This window comes from Silene latifolia, chromosome Y, assembly GCF_048544455.1.
Source record: "Silene latifolia isolate original U9 population chromosome Y, ASM4854445v1, whole genome shotgun sequence".
In the NCBI taxonomy this organism is placed as follows: domain Eukaryota; kingdom Viridiplantae; phylum Streptophyta; class Magnoliopsida; order Caryophyllales; family Caryophyllaceae; genus Silene; species Silene latifolia.
Window position 1 is genome coordinate 15487899 of NC_133538.1, and position 17647 is coordinate 15505545.

Genomic DNA, 17647 nt, shown 5'->3' on the forward strand with positions numbered 1-17647 from the left:
GATGTTACCGGAAGGCAATGAACTCCCTAGGCGTACGTATGATGCTAAGAAAATTTTGTGTCCAATGGGAGTTGATTATGTAAAAATACATGCATGTCGTAACGATTGCATTTTGTTTCGGAAAGATTATAAAGAATTAGACAAATGTCCAAAGTGTGGGAGTTCACGTTATAAGTTGCCGAAAAAGAATCCCACAAATAGTAAAGGTGTCCCAGTTAAAGTCTTGTGGTATCTTCCCATTATCCCAAGATTTAAAAGAATGTTTGCAAATTTAAAAGAGGCGAGAAACTTAATTTGGCATGCTGGTGGTGATGGTAGAATTTTAGATGACAACATTCGTCATCCTGCTGATTCAACTCAGTGGAAAAGCATAGATCATTTGTTTCCTGAATTTGGGTCTCATGCTAGAATTTAAGGCTTGGACTATATACCGATGGTATGAATCCATTTGGTAATCTAAGTAGTCAGTGGAGTACGTGGCCTATTTTGCTAACAATTTATAATTTGCCTCCTTGGTTATGAATGAAACGTAAATATCTTATGTTGTCACTACTAATTTCCGGGCCTAAGCAACCTGGAAATGACATAGATGTTTACTTGGAACCATTGATGGATGATTTAAAGTTATTATGGGATGAAGGGGTGTTGGAGCTGTGTCCTCCAGTTAGTGCGGATAACGTCATTGCACATACACTTGTACGGACAAGTGGGAGCTTGTTGGGGCTGGTGTCCTTTACAGTTAGTGCAAGGACTTATAAATCTCTAAAAGGATCAAAGGGTATACTTTTGTATGATTATCAGTTGATCCACGTTTATCAATAACGGTTGGCTTGCTAGATAAGTTTGACGTTATTGTCATACAGATGGCGGTGATCAACTGGTCCCTAAAAGTCACGCCTATAGGATACGTTTGAGAGATGTGACGGTATGAAAATACAGTCATGTTGATGGCACATTTGACTAACCAGTTAGTCCGAGTTATTTGACTAATAATTAGTCAAAACGCGATGTTGAGACAATTATTTAATACGGATTAAATAATAACGGCTAAGGCGAATAAAGCAATTAATTCGTAAATTAAATATAAAGCGATTTATATTTGATTAATGTATATTGAATAAATTATTTATACGATATCGTCTTTGTCGGACATGTATTAATGCTTCAACTAATCCGTATTATTAGTTGATGCTTTAATAACCGATAACCGATGACGATTTATAATAAAGACCGCGTCATATACATTTTAGCATCGGACCACGAGTTAAAATAAGGAGAAAATGAAAGCCCATTTCCTCCTAATCCACTCGGTTTGGCCGAAATTAGAAGAACAAAAAGGAGAGCCTCTCCTCTTTGTTAATCTAATTATCATTTGCAAAAGAAAATTAGGGTTTTGAGAAACATTTCTCTCAAAACTTTAGATCTCACATCTAAACAAAACTCACATAACAATCCTCTCAATATTGCAAGGCAATTAGAGGATACATTCTAGCATAAGGGCATTTCTCAGACGATCTTGGGTGCAACAATTAGGAGGAGGTCTACTTTGATCTCTCATTGCCGAATTGCACTAGGACCGAAGGTTAATTCTTGTGCTTTATCATTTTTCATTGTTTTTCGTTTATGACAATAAATCACGTATTAAATTTGCGTTATAATCCTATAATTTAAGGGTTTTATACGGATATTACCCTACAAGGGGTAGAGGTATATGATGCTTATCGTGGTGAGACTTTTAACCTACGTGCCATGATATTTTGCACCATTAATGACTTCCCGGCATATGGCAACCTATCTGGTTATACTGTGAAAGGGGCTAAAGCTTGCCCAATTTGTGAGGAAGATACAATTTCTGATCGTTTAGTTCATGGAGGAAAGAATGTGTACCTTTGTAACAGAAGGTTGCTCCACCGCTCACACCCTTATAGGAAAAAAATGAAGCCATTTAATGGAAAACAAGAACTTAGAAACCCTCCAAAAATTTTAAGTGGGAAAGAGGTTTATAAGAAAGTGAAAAACATTGAAAATAATTTTGGAAAACCTTATAAGAGAAGTGATGGGACCTTATATAAAAAGAGGTCTATATTTTGGGATTTACCATATTGGAAACATTTGTCCGTGAGACATTGTATTGATGTCATGCACGTTGAGAAAAATGTGTGTGAGACCCTTATTGGCACACTTCTCAACATCCTTGGTAAAACAAAGGTTGGTGTCAAAGCAAGACAAGATATGGCTGCTCAAAATATACGACCAGAACTAGCACCACAAATTAGAGGGTCAAGGACCTATTTACCCCCAGCTTGTTATACTTTGTCACGAAATGAAAAAAAAGTGTGTGTGAATGTTTACATGGGGTGAAGGTTCCGCAACGCTATTCATCGAACATAAGAAATCTTGTGTCTATGAAAGACTTAAAACTGGTGGGTTTGAAATCACATGATTGTCACACTTTAATGCAACAATTACTACCCGTTGCGCTTCGTGGAGTTCTGCCTAATCATGTTCGGGGAGCTATTATTCGACTTTGCTATTTTTTCAATGCAATATTTAGCAAAGTTGTTGACTCAGATACGTTGAATACATTACAACGAGATGTTATTACTACTATGTGTGAACTTGAGATGTTTTTCCCTCCTTCCTTTTTCGATATAATGCAGCACTTAGTAGTACATTTGGTGAGGGAAATTAAGATTTGTGGACCGGTATTTTTAAGAAATATGTATCCATTTGAGCGATATATGAAACCTTTAGCCGCCTATGTAAGAAACCAAAACAGGCCAGAAGGTTGTATGATTCAGGGTTATATTGCAGAAGAGGCCCTACAGTTTGTCAATGAGTACATGTCCAATGTTGAACCTATTGGGCTTCCGACATCTCGACATGAAGGAAGACTACAGGGACAAGGTACTCTTGGGAAAAAAGTAGTAACTGCTAATCCAGAAACCCTTGATCAGGCACACTTGTATATTCTCCAACACATGGTGGATGTGCATCCATATTTAGAGAAGCATCAAACCCTTCTAAGTGCTCAAAATCCTTCTAAAGGAGAAAGGTGGTTAGCAATGGAGCATAATCGGTTATTTCGTAAATGGTTCTCTGATGAAGTAGATAACGAGCTATTACTTGAGCGTGAGAAAGTCTCTGATGAGGTAAGGTGGTAAGCACATGGACCTATTTTTCCTGTGTTAACTTATCAAGGTTATGACGTCAATGGGTACTCCTTTTACACTAAGGATCAAGATGATAGAAGTACTATGCAAAATAGTGGAGTAGCTTTGATGGCTATGTCAATGAGTGTTGCTAGTGCTAAAGATACTAGACCTGCTTATGATGCTCAGCCATACTTTGGGGTCATCAAAGAAATTTGGGAGTTAGACTACGTTCAGTTTAGGATACCTGTTTTCCGTTGTATGTGGGTTGAGCATAATAAGGGCGTTCGAGTTGATAGGATGGGTTTCACGTTGGTAGATTTCTCACGTGAAGGATACAAATCAGAGCCGTTCATTATGGCTAATCAGGCAAGACAAATCTTTTATATTAAAGATCCAAATGGATGAGAAGTGGTCGATTGTCCTTCATGGTAAGAAGCAATTTGTGGGTAAAGAAGCAATGGATGAAGTGGATGACGAATTGCCTCCTTTTTCTTCTTCGGATTGCCGCCTTTACGACTCGATGATGATGTAGATCACTTTTATCTACGAGATGACCATGAAGAAGGGTAATGGGTTGACCTAGAAAAAATCAGTAGCTAGTTTTTGTTTGCAACTTTATGGGTTGACTTTTATGTTAAGACAATTGCACTCACTCATTTTTCTTTTTGTTTGTTATGTTTTTATTTTAAGACAAAAGATTTTCATTTTAATGTCTTTCCTATTTTTAGTTGTTTAAGTCACTGTACTTATCATTTATCATTAGAGCTGTATTTTGGAGTAATTTGATTTGGAGAGTCAATTCACCCTAAAAAGCATCCTGCAGAGCACGGGTCGTTATTTTAAGTAATAGTCGTCTCTCAATCTGTACTTATTTTCACCTGTTCCTTACTTTAACATCTGACCTAATGTCTTCCTTATGTTCAATTACTTATGATTTTTATATCTATGAGAGCAATTGCATACATCTAGCTAGGAGGTAATTAAGTTTACCTTGTTTCAGTAAAGTCCCATGTCCATTACACCCCGTATGGACGGGACTGAACTCTACATCAGCCTATAATCCGATGTCCATGTGTCTAGAAGTCCGATGTCCTTGATGAATTCTGTAGTAGTTAAAGTAAAAAATAAACAAATATATAAAAATCTAAACTATAAAGGAAAGAACATGTTTTTGAAATTTTTTCATTTTTTCATTTTTTGAAATAAGTGTTAGATGCTAGATGTTAGAATTCTCTATCCCCACACTAGTATGGACATTGTCCTCAATGGACAAACGATAGGGAATTATGCAAATGCATGGAATTATATGAGATGCATGAATGCTATACTAAGTGCATGCTACATGAAATATATTACAAATGATGCAAGCTAAACTACTCTAAGTGATGCATGCTTTAGATTGTTTGGAGAGCTAATTTAGATTAACTCGGGATGCTTGTGACTAAACTTCCCTAAATCGGTTAAAGTTATGGAGAAAGTTTGGCCACAAGACAATGCATGCTATGTTATGCAAATTGTCGTTTTAGATTTTTCTAGTGTGAGTAAAAATTGTCATCACCTCAATGTTGCTAAGATGGAAAAAGTCCTTTCGTGTTACTAGGACATTCACTAAGCAAAAGGCAAAACAACAAGAATTATTCAAACTAAGTTATTATGCAAATCAATTTTTGACAAATAAATGAGAGAGGAAGAAAAAGCTTACAAAAACTATGGAGGGTGCCCCTTGCCCACTCCACCAAGCCGAAGAACTCTTCACTTATCATCATCATCTCATCCAAGCTCATCACTCCAGTTTACCTTTGACTCAACACTCTCATAAAAGTCCATAAACCCATCCCCATCGTTATTCACTTCCACGGTGTCACCGTCACTAGAGATTTCCTCCCTTCCGTTACCATTGCCACTTGTTCCGTCATTCCCATGGGCCGAATTTGGGAATAGTATGTCAACTTGAGCCCAATAGGGAAGTGCTCCTTCTTCATTAATCCGCCCTTGGCGGGACATTTTATGGAAGCTAGGATAGAGAGCCTATTAGGCATCCACCCTATTGTCGTATTTTTGTCTATGCATTGCTTGAAGTAGACCCGTAGCAAAGTCATCTTTTGGGAAAATGAACGGGTTAGGGTGGTTTTAGGGTTGGTAAGGGAAGGTGTATGGAGGAATAGTGATCTTTTCCCCTTCATTCTTTTGCTCATGCTCTTGTTGTTGTTGAGTAGGGGGTGGAGTTTTGTTCTCTTGTCTTGTGTTTCCGGGCACTAGGTAGGAAGGTAATCGGGAAAGAGGACCCCTCCTAGGTGAAATCCTTGTCAATTCTTTCATTGGAAGGGTTAATGAGGAGCTTCATTTTGTCAACCATTTTATTTTCCTTTCATAACCTTTGTAGGCTATCCAATTGTGTTGTTGGAATAGAAGCCTTTCATTGAGCCTAATGTTACCCGGAAGATGGACATATGAGTTATCATTGTTGAAATTCGGGTTGAACCACTCTGCAATTCTTGTTATTATGCCTCCATTGACAATGTTCCTCATCCCATTGTCACATCCGTTCCGAAACTGTGCTCATCTTTCAAGCAATACCAAAGGAGAATTGAATTTGTAGCCACTTTTACCTTGAATTTGCAAGTATGATTCCATGAAAGTAAGATCAACCTCATTGACTATGGCCGTGTCACGTCAAGCTAGTAGAGTGGTCGCGATAAAACGGTAAGTGAATCTCATAATGGGATTTTCAACGTAGGAAGGCGAACAATCTTTTATCCTTGACATATCACGGCCCGTTAGGGCTCACCATAGAGGTTCCACACTATAGTTTCTAGGCTTGGATGACCAAGTGGTCGACACATCTAAGCCCAATACATCCTCGAATTCAACTAATGTCATCATTCGTGTGGCATTTTCCAATCGGAACTCAATGCATATTGTGTTGTTAAGAGTGGAAATCTTTAAGAAGCTTAGGAATTCAAGCACAAGTGATTTATACGTAAGCTCATTCATATGAAACATAGTTGAGAGTCTGAACAAGTCGAACAATGCTTCGGTTTGATGATATATTCCTAACTTCCTTAATGTATCATGACAAACGAATTTGGTGGGAAGGATGTTCTTACCCATTAGTCGGTGGAAGACGATTCTTTATGCATCATTGGCAAACTCGATGTTGGGAAAACAATAAAGTCTTGAAAGATCAAAAATTTTCTCATTTTCCCTTCTTCTTGTGTTGAGATGTGAGGTAGAAGAACTTCCAATTATCCTTGTTCTTCTTTGCTCTTTTATCATGAACCTTCTTTGTGTTTTTTATTTTGATTTGAGTCAAGAACTTTGTTTGTCTAAGAGTGAAATCAAACCTCCTAAATTAGATCTCTTTGTTTTGTGGAATATCTCAACCCCTAGATTTGGGTGAGCTAAAGTTTAGAGAGGTTGATTTGTTTGTTTGGAGATAAGTTTCGGTGATTACATACTGATGTATGTGGACCTATGTCAATTACCGCTAGAGATGGCTATAGATATTTTATCACTTTCACGGACGATTTGAGTAGATACGGATATGTCTACTTAATGAAGCATAAAAGTGAGTCCTTTGAAAAATTCAAGGAATACCAGAATAAGGTTGAGAACCAACTGGGAAGAAAGGTTAAAGCACTCCGTTCAGATCGGGGTGGCGAATATCTTTCAAATGAGTTTGATCAAAACCTCAAAGACTGTGGAATAGTTTTACAGTTAACTCCACCTGGAACACCTCAATTAAATGGTGTGTCTGAACAGAGAAATCGAACATTACTTGATATGGTTCGATCCATGATGAGTCACGCGGTAGTACGTGATTCATTATGGGGTTTTGCTCTTTTGTCAGCTGCTCTTATACTTAACCGAAGTCCGTCTAAAGCTGTCGACAAGACTCTTGATACCCGTCGTGAGGTGTCAAAAATAAATTTATAATCTCCAACTACAACTATAGCTAGCGGCAGTCGTGTCGAACCACAGAGAGGCAGACGTAATTTCTAGTTGTTTAAATTCGGTTTAAGGTAACAATAAGGTGGGGGTTTGATTGGATTTGGTCTACAACTAATGAGCAATAAAATAAAGTGAACTAAGCAAACGGATGAAATCAAGTATAAAAAAAAGAGGTACTAGGATGGTCGGTTCGTTATAGTTTCACGGCAATATACTAAACAGTCCAAATCGAACACATGTGAGGCGGGAAATAAAGAGGTCCTCTCAGTCCACTCTTAACAAATAGCATCTTTCGATCTCGCTATAAGTCCCTAATATCACTAATACTGACTCTCGTCCTGAAAAGTGACTAATAATCTAAACTTTACATATCTTTCGATCTCAGCACAGTTTAGTCATTTCAATTGGTGATCTAACAACTTTCCCTATCTTTCGATCTAATGGGTCAGTCATAAATTAAGCATCTAACAGGTCGCATGCATTCGATTCGTTAAATACAACATTAAAATCAATTAAAACGAAACGTAACCTCACGTGGTCAGTCGATCGACCAGGTATGGCAGTCGATCGACTGACACGCGATTTCAGTTCAAATTAATACTACGCCGCCTACGCTATAATTCCCCTACATCCTAGAACAAACTATTTAGCTACTCATACTAAGGATGATAACAACAATAAAACTAATAAAATAGACAGAAGAATTCATGCTTGAAATAATAGAACAGACAATTAACATAAACGATAATTGGCTTGGATTCTAACTAACAATTCTATATCTAACAACGCAATAAAGATGAACTGAAAGTAGAACAGAAGGAATACCGAAAATTGCAGAAGAATAGTAACGGAATGATTAGAAGTATGAATGAAAATCCGATGCAACCAATATTTCAAACCCTAACTATAATACTCTAAAACTGAATGTGAAACTTAGATAAAAATCGGATCAAAACTTGATGCCTGTATCTGATGTTCTAGGTTACGTTATATAGCAAACATACGTAACACTTATTATCAAAACCTAAACATAATGGGCTTCAAGTTCCTCGATCTTTTAATTTTAAATGGGATAGCAACTTGGTCGATCGACTAAGCATGGCAATCGATCGATCGCTCTTCATGTCTGATAACCGAACCCGCAGGTTGGTCGATCGACAGATGGTAGTGGTCGATCGACTGCTTTAGCTGCTACTTGACTTCTATAATCTCGTGGATTTGTCTTTTGGGCCTTGAATTGCGCACCAAGCTCGTTCCTTAAGCGAATACTTCACATCAAATGCAATGCCGGATACTCGGGGACGGATTTAGCTCGATTTCCGCTGGATTCTTCACATTTCTGCAATAATGTACAAAAATACGGAAGTAGATGGAAATAGGGAGAAATGTAGCATAAACTACATGAATGAGCTCTGAAATGCGTGTAAAATGGGATGTAAAACATCATATAAAAGACACGCATCAAACTTCCCCAAACCATACCCTTGCTTGTCCCCAAGCAAGAACTAGACTCGATCTAATGACCTAATGGAACGAGTTCAATCTCAGAGCGAATTACAACATGTAAAGCCTAAACCATTTTAATGCAATAACCAACAATCACTTAGCAATGCGAATCTTGCACACGAGTTATGGAGTCATTAAAAACATGCTAAACCGTCAACTGTAGAGACTTATCAAATCGGACTCTCACGGGTCGCTCATATCACTCAAATAAGCACAGGTGAAAAATGTAAAGATAGAAAGAATTCATTTGTAGTGACACTCACCTAACTACGACCCATAAGAACATGCCTGCAATATAATATGAAAACAATCTCTACAACCGTACATACGCATTCCAACCAACAAGAGACCATAACACATGTCGAGGTATATATGTGGATATGTGAGGTATGGGTAAGAATAGGCAAAACATTTATGGAAAAGTGGAGGTACAGGTGATCAAGCTAGTACCAAAACGGAACCATATGGCAACATCCAACTTCTTGCTCAAAAACAAATGAAACGGTGCTATAGCAAGCACAAATCTCACAATCTCCAGGTATAAAGGTAATCAACTAACTCCCCATAAGATATGAATAATACATGGGAGCAAAAATCGCCAAAAGATAAGGATTTGAATTATGCGAATTTGATTTCTTTTTCTTTCTCTCGAACCTCAGTCGATCGACCTATAATGCCAGTCGATCGACCGCTTAAACAGTACAGAACCTCTTTTTTCATTTTCTTTTTGAATCATTTTTTCACTTCTTTTTTTTCTTTTCAACTTTGTTTCTTTCCTTCCTTTCTTTTCATTCTCCCAACTAAATCTCAATAAGAGCATTTACAACCAAAAACTAAGTAACAATCCTAAGAACACGACCTACTAGCTTGACAAAGGACAGGCTATATGTATGATGTAGTAATGGGACAAAAAGGCTATTTTTGGTAGTGTGGGGTTCATGGGCAAAACGAATAAAGGGAAACCTCTTCCACATGTGTCAACTAACCAAAAACCGAATGCATACAGGTATTAAGCAGATTAAGTTCATATTTATGCACATTTATGTAACATGCCTCATAAGGAGTACTACTCACATCCTAGACAAACTGGTCATAGATGTCACCAGTTATAGGCTCTAAATCTCAGAAATATGATGTAGTTTGCCAATTTTTTAAGTCAAGTCTCAAGTTTCAGCAAATAATTAACGAAAACTCGTAGATATGCATATATGATTCTACTAATAATCATGTCAATTTAACAAGGCTTAGGCAAAAAACAAATGTAAATGCAATATCATCCTTGAAATACTACCGTTCCGACTCAACCTATATGCTAAAATAAACGTGGATTTTATTGAAATTTTTGAAATTTTTCAATTTTTTTTGAATTTTTTGAATATAAGAATGAAATAAACAATGCAAAACAAAATGTAAACGTGAATGCAAGCAAATGATATGCGACGCAAAACCCTTCCCCAAACCAAATCGCACAATGTCCCCATTGTGCAAAATCATGTAATGAAGAAAAGAGAAATGGGAATTTGCGTGAAAGTAAACAAATCAAAATGACGTGAAGTGGAACTCGGGAACTCACAAGACTTTGAGCGCAGCAAAAGGAAACCTCCCCAAACCAGCGTGAGCTAGGAGGTTTCAGTAGCCAGTAGTGCTACTAATAGGTACCTGAAAAGACAAACAGAATACCACGCATAAAATCGAGAAAGACCATAATGAAGCGGTATTATGTGCATAATTGGGAAAAATAGAAGAAATAAATAAAATGAAGGAAGATAAAGTGGAGTAGAAAACTCCCTTAAGTCCGCAAATCGACCAAACATAGCAAGAGAGAGGTCGTAAACAGGTACAGCAGTGCAGGTCGGTCGATCGACCACAAAACTCAGTCGATCGACCGAGGTGAAAGGAATAGTAGCTCCTGGAACCTGCAGACTGGTCGATCGACTACTCAGGCCAGTCGATCGACTGAAGATACTGCTCTAACTTCTTATTTCTTCGTATTTGCTCAATTTCTTGAGCTAAAGAGGTCTAAAAACCTGCAAATGCACAATAATACGCGCCCAAAATTGCGCAAAACCCAAAGCAAAGTCTAAAGCGTATAAAATCCTAAGCAAGCAAAATAAAATGCGAAGTTTCGCGCACACAAAAGCAATAAAAAGTGTCTAACAAAAGCAAATAAAATGTTTTGGAAAACGTGTGATCAACTAGTAGTTGATCAAGAACGGCCACGGAATGGCCCACTTCATCGGCTTCTGGCTACTAGAGGTAGCCTCAACGGTGCTTATCTTATCAGCTGCACCCTTCTTAGCTTCCACGTCCGTATGGCTCAACGGATCAACAATTTCATCATCTCCCCAGTCAATGACTTCTTCAGACTCGTCAAAGTCCAAGTCGGACTCCCTTGCCTTGACCGGTTCGTCATGAACTTCCTCATCAGTGGCATAGCTAAGGCAACCAAGACCTCCTCGTGAAATGATTGGCTTCTTCGCAGCTAGAGTGACTTGTAGCTCTTCCTTCCCCAAACCAGCTCCTGCAATATCAGAAATAGACAAATCTTCCTCCAATTTGCTCCCAATCTGGGGCGGAGGGGTTACAACAGGAATAGAGATAGGTAAATAAGGAAGCACAAAGTACGATTTCTTGTCAGAAATCATATTACAAGTTACAGGCCACATGGGGTCCTTTTTCTTAGCCGGCTGGGCAAAGACAATAGAATGCTTCCCCACTTTGAAGGTCAGGGTCCCAGAACCAACATCAATAACTGCACCAGCAGTGTGCAGAAACGGCCTACCTAGAATGATAGGTATGTGGGCATCCTCAGGCATATCTAGGACGACAAAGTCAACAGGGAAGAAAAACTTCCCTATTTGTACGGGGATGACTTCTAGGACTCCTATTGGCTGGACCGCAGATCAGTTAGCCATCTGTACTGTCATATCTGTCACTGCGAACCTAGTCAATTTGAGCTTCCTAGCAAGGCTCAGGGGCATGACGCTTATACTAGCTCCTAGGTCACATAATGCCTTCTCAATTGAGAAGGTACCTATATTACAAGGAACAGAAAAGCTACCTGGGTCAGCTAGTTTATGGGGCGCAGTGTGAGACAGATAAGAACAAGTTTCCTCAGTCAGTGCGACAGTATGCACTGTTTCAAGTGACTTTTTCTTAGACAGGAGTTGTTTCATGAATTTAGTGTAGGCAGGCACTTGATTGACCAACTCAAGGAAAGGAACTTGTACATTCAAACTACGAATAACCTTTTCAAATTTATTGAAAGATACCTGTTCCGTCGTCGGCACTAGTCTCTCTGGATATGGGGCTGAGAGAAGTATCTTAGCCCTCTCCTCTAAGTCTCGCATGCCGGCATCCGTGGACTTAGGCTGAAAGTCCACCACCTTCTCCCTATTGAAGCTTGAACCCTCCTCAGACCGTCTCAAATGTGAGCCATTGACCGACAATGGGCCGAACTTCGGAATCGGGACGGACCCATCAGCACTCGGGTCTTGCCCCAATACTTTCGGAGTTGTCGAACCCCGGAACAAATGGTCTCTTAAATTATCGGGCATTGAAGGACGAAATTTCTCAATATCAGCAGGGCCTCGATCGATCGACCACCTTGCTCGGTCGATCAACCGAGGTGTACGATTCGAGCTCTCAGAACCGCATATCAGTCGATCGACCGGGTATATCAGTCGATCGACTGATGTACCTGGTAGACGCCTTGTTCTTGTTATTTTTCGTTAAAGATTTCTTTTGACTGGATTCCGTCACATTCTTTTCAGGGGCATCCTCGACCATAGCAGGCCCCTCCAGGGTAGACCCACTCCTCAAAGTAATGGCATTCAGGGTCTCTTTCTGGTCAGTTTGAGTCGGTAAGTGTCCGGGAGCTCGAGTGGTACTCTTACTAGCCAATTGAGCTATTTGGCTCTCTAGTAGCTTCATCCCAGCCTCTCTAGCTTAGGACTCCTTCAACAGCAAGTTCTTAAACTCAGCAAAATCGGAATTCTGGGATTGTTGCTGCTGCGGCACATAGGGAGGTTTTTGGTATTGTTGTTATTTATGATGAGGGGGCACATAAGCTTAATGCTGCTGCTGTTGTGGAGGTTGAGTCAGATTCAAGACATTCTGGCTACTCCACCTCAAGTTGGGGTGGACATTCGGCTCATAGTACGTGTTTGTCTGCCTATAGTGTTGAAAGGCAGCACAAGACTCAAAGGGGACAGAACAATTTTCTGAGACATGCCCCTCAGCTCCACATCTTCTACAGATGAAAGGACCGTCTGAAATAGCGTTAACATGGTACATCCCTCCTTTGGAAGCTCCTCCCAACTCATATTTGTCAAACCTTGCAGTGAGAGCTTCTAGTGCAGCAACAAAGGAAGATGCAGCAGCTCTCCTCTGGTTTCCTCTCGAATTCCCATATTCAGCCTTATGAGTGGCCAAATCATCGATGATCTTCCACCCCTTAGTCTCTCCCATGTTCTCAAAGAAATCGGCCATTGGCTGCAGATCCAAAATAGCCCTCTCGATCGTCATACAGCCCATTATAGAACTGGTTGCAAAGACTCCATTTTTCGAACCCATGGTGCGGTATGGTTTGCACCAGTTTCTTGAAACGGACCCATGCTTCATGAAAGTTCTCATCAGGCCTTTGTTTAAAGCTCGTGATCTGAGCTCTAATGGCATTCGTCTTCGAGCCAGAGAAGTACTTTTTGTAGAATGCCAGGGCTAAGGAATTTCAGTCGGTGATCCCATGGGCGGCTCGGTCCAGATCTCTATACCACTCTCTTGCAGCGTCACGAAGAGAGAAAATGAAAATGGTTTCCTTGATCTGATCTTGGGTCACACCGGCCAGGCGGGGTATAGAGCAGCAATAATCAATAAAAATATCCATGTGCTTGGCTACATCTTCATTTTAGCGACTCCCGAACTGGTTTCTCTCAACCAGGTTAATATAGGAAGGCTTTGGCTCGAATTTTCTCGCCTCCCCGGTATTTCGAATCCTTTGTAGAGATTCGCACTGTAGGCTCGAGTGACTAGCAATGGTTGCTTCTTCACCATGAATGGGATTTACGGAGAAGCAACCGTCTCTCACTCAAGAAGTAGAGGGGAGATGTAGGTGGATCTCCTTCGAACAGGCGTTCTCGTAGTAGCTTGACAGAGTACTCAGCTCTTCCTCTGTCGGTAATACCCTTTGTGATCGTCTCAACTCGCGCAAGGATTTCTCGATCTCAGGATTTAATGGTACTAGTTCACCATCCTGTGACCTGCGCATAAGAAGAAACTACAAAAAGAATATAAGAAATGTTTAAGGAACGGAAGTCCCTTAAACTAAAGAAACACTGAATAAAAACAACTAAAAATTAGAACAATTGCCTCCCCGGCAACGGCGCCAAAATTTGATACCCGTCGTGAGGTGTCAAAAATAAATTTATAATCTCCAAATACAACTATAGCTAGCGGCAGTCGGGTCGAACCACAGAGAGGCAGACGTAATTTCTAGTTGTTTAAATTCGGTCTAAGGTAACAATAAGGTGGGGGTTTGATTGGATTTGGTCTACAACTAATGAGCAATAAAATAAAGTGAACTAAGCAAACGGATGAAATCAAGTATAAAAAAAAAGAGGTACTAGGATGGTCGGTTCGTTATAGTTTCAAGGCAAAGATACTAAACAGTCCAAATAGAACACATGTGAGGCGGGAAATAAAGAGGTCCTCTCAGTCCACTCTTAACAAATAGTATCTTTCGATCTCGCTATAAGTCCCTAATATCACTAATACTGACTCTCGTCCTGAAAAGTGACTAATAATCTAAACTTTACCTATCTTTCGATCTCAGCACAGTTTAGTCATTTCAATTGGTGATCTAACAACTTTCCCTATCTTTCGATCTAATGGGTCAGTCATAAATTAAGCATCTAACTGGTCGCATGCATTCGATTCGTTAAATACAACATTAAAATCAATTAAAATGAAAGGTAACCTCACGTGGTCAGTCGATCGACTAGGTATGGCAGTCGATCGACTGACATGCGATTTCAGTCCAAAATAATACTACGCCGCCTACACTATAATTCCCCTACATCCTAGCACAAACTATTTAGCTACTCATACTAAGGATAATAACAACAATAAAACTAATAAAATAGACAGAAGAATTCATGCTTGAAATAATAGAACAGACAATTAACATAAACGATAATTGGCTTGGATTCTAACTAACAATTCTATATCTAACAACGCAATAAAGATGAACTGAAAGTAGAACAGAAGGAATACCGAAAATTGCAAAAGAATAGTAACGGAATGATTAGAAGTATGAATGAAAATCCGATTCAACCAATATTCCAAACCCTAACTATGATATTCTAAAACTGAATGTGAAACTTAGATAAAAATCGGATCAAAACTGGATGCCTGTATCTGATGTTCTAGGTTACATTATATAGCAAACATACGTAACACTTATTATCAAAACCTAAACATAATGGGCATCAAGTTCCTCGATCTTTTAATTTTAAATGCAGGATAGCAGCTTGGTCGATCGACTAAGCATGGCAATCGATCGATCGCTCTTCATGTACAAGAGCTTCGAACTCGCAGTTGGTCGATCGACTGATGGTAGTGGTCGATCGACTGCTTTAGCTGCTACTTGACTTCTATAATCTTGTGGATTTGTCTTTTGGGCCTTGAATTGCGCACCAAGCTCGTTCCTTAAGCGAATACTTCAAGTCAAATGCAATGCAGGATATTCGGCGATGGATTTAACTCGATTTCCGCTGGATTCTTCATATTTCTACAATAATGTACAAAAATACGGAAGTAGACGGAAATAAGGAGAAATGTAGCATAAACTACATGAATGAGCTCTGAAATGCGTGTAAAATGGGATGTAAAACATCATATAAAAGACACGCATCAACTCCATATGAAATGTGGAAGGGAACGGTCCCTAACTTGTCCTTTATTCGGGTTTGGGGTTGCGAGGCTTATGTCAAGTGGAGACACGAGGATAAGCTCGGCCCGCGATCGGTCAAGACATACTTTATTAGTTATCCAAAAGGAATGTTTGGTCATTACTTCTATTCGCCTACCAAACATCGAGTTTTTGTTGCGGCTAGTGCGAAGTTCTTAGAGAAAAAATTTCTCGAGAACAAGTCAAGTAATAGAACCTTCGAGCTGTCGGAGATTCAAGAACCAACAACCGAGGAACAGATGGAGGAAGTTGTTCTTTCAACTGATGATACGGTTAATATTCCTCAGGAACCCAGGAGGTCGGGTAGAGTCTCTAATCCTCCAGACAAATACATTGGTATGGTCGAGGAGAAGGACGTTTTGCTCCTAGAGAGTAATGAACCCGCTACCTATAAAGGTGCCATGACATGTTCCGAATCAAAGCTATGGCTTGAAGCCATGCAATCCGAGATGGACTTCATGTATGAGAATGACGTATGGGATCTTGTTGATTTACCTAATAAGGTAAAACCTCTACAGTGCAAATGCTTTTCAAATAAAGCATTGTGTAGATGGGCAACCAGGTACCTATAACGCACGACTAGTGGTAAAAGGTTTCACTCAAGTGCACGGATTGCATTATGATGAAATTTTTGCACCCGTAGTTATGCTGCGTTCCATTCGGATAATCTTAGCGATTTCCGCTTTTCATGATTATGAAATTTGGCAAATGGATGTGAAAACCGCCTTCTTAAACGGTTATTTGGAGGAGGAGTTGTACACCGTGAAACCCGAAGGTTTAATAGATCCTGAAAATCCTAAGAAAGTGTGCAAGCTTAAGCGTTCCATTTATGGACTTAAGCAAGCTTCTCGGAGTTGGAATCATCGTTTCGACCAAGTGATAAAGAGTATGGTTTCACTCGATCGGTCGAGGAACCATGCTTATATATCAAGTCAAGTGGGAGTAAGATTGTTTTCTTGATATCGTATGTCGATGACATACTCTTGATTGGGAATGACATTCCTCTCTTATCTTCGGTTAAAGGATGGTTGAAGAACCATTTACAGATGAAAGATCTGGGTGAGGCACAACGCATATTGGGAACCATGCTTATATATCAAGGTTTAGCATGACCAACTCCAAGAAGGGGAACCTTCCAATGACGTCTAGGATGCATTTGAGCAAGTCTCAGTCACCCACGACACCTGAAGGGGTTGAACGCATGAGTCGTGTTCCTTATGCATCTGCAATAGGATCAATCATGTATGCCATGATATGCACACGTCCAGACGTGGCATATGCATTGAGTATGACGAGTCGGTACCAAAAGAATCCAGGTGAAACACACTGGATAGCTGTTAAAAACATCCTTAAGTACCTACGGAGGACTAAGGATTGGGTATTGATCTATGGAGGAGATACTAAGCTATGCGCAATCGGTTACGCAGATGCTAGCTTCCAAACAGATCGAGATGATTCGAAATATCAGTCTGTATTCGTCTTCACTCTTAATGGTGTTGCGGCCAGCTGGAAGAGTTCCAAACAGGATATTGTAGCAGATTCTACTACTGAATCCGAGTACTATGCCGCTTCGGAAACAGCAAAGGGAGCTATATGGATGCGTCAATTCTTACAAGGACTTACGGTAGTTCCTAGTTCGAATGACCCGATCACCATCTATTGTGACAATAGAGGTGCCATCTTCCAGGATAAGGAGCCTAAGTCTAGCAACAAGTCTAGACATGTACATCAGAAGGCTCACCAGATTCGTGATTACGTGGAGCAAGAGGAGATAGTGATTGACAAGATAGCTTCGGATGACAACATTGCGGATCCTCTCACTAAACCTTTGTCATATGATAAGCATGAAGGGCACGTTATTTCCATGGGAATTAAATGTGTTCCTGAGTTGTAGTAGTTGATTATGGATTCGATACATTATCTTTTTCATATGTTATTTATAACTTCATCGTTTTATTTCATATTTTGTTTTTCATGTGGATTGTACGACAACATTGAATGCCACTAAGTGAACTGAATTACATTATATCTTTTTTGGTCCGTAATCGCCTACTTGAGCTGATAACTC

At 39.7% G+C, this 17647-nt stretch overlaps 1 protein-coding gene and 1 non-coding gene across 2 annotated transcripts; both read left to right on the forward strand.

Annotated features, from left to right (window-relative positions):
* The first annotated feature begins 1749 nt into the window (after positions 1–1749).
* Positions 1750–3560, forward strand: LOC141627640 (uncharacterized). The gene is made up of 3 exons (XM_074440870.1): positions 1750–2208; positions 2364–3152; positions 3237–3560. Exons 1-3 carry the CDS (start codon positions 1750–1752, stop codon positions 3558–3560), a joined length of 1572 nt encoding a protein of 523 aa, XP_074296971.1.
* A 9620-nt stretch (positions 3561–13180) lies between these two features.
* Positions 13181–13287, forward strand: LOC141635701 (small nucleolar RNA R71). The gene has a single exon (XR_012540369.1). It is a non-coding gene; the product is annotated as a small nucleolar RNA R71 (small nucleolar RNA).
* Positions 13288–17647: the final 4360 nt, after the last annotated feature.

Bases quoted from the DNA above. Each gene is read 5' to 3' on its own strand.
- LOC141627640 (XM_074440870.1), top strand. From the start codon at position 1,750: ATGATATTTTGCACCATTAATGACTTCCCGGCATATGGCAACCTATCT. The intron at 2,209-2,363 runs GTTGGTGTCAAA...CATGGGGTGAAG, and splicing joins ACATCCTTGGTAAAACAAAG to GTTCCGCAACGCTATTCATC. The intron at 3,153-3,236 runs GTAAGGTGGTAA...TTTTACACTAAG, and splicing joins GTGAGAAAGTCTCTGATGAG to GATCAAGATGATAGAAGTAC.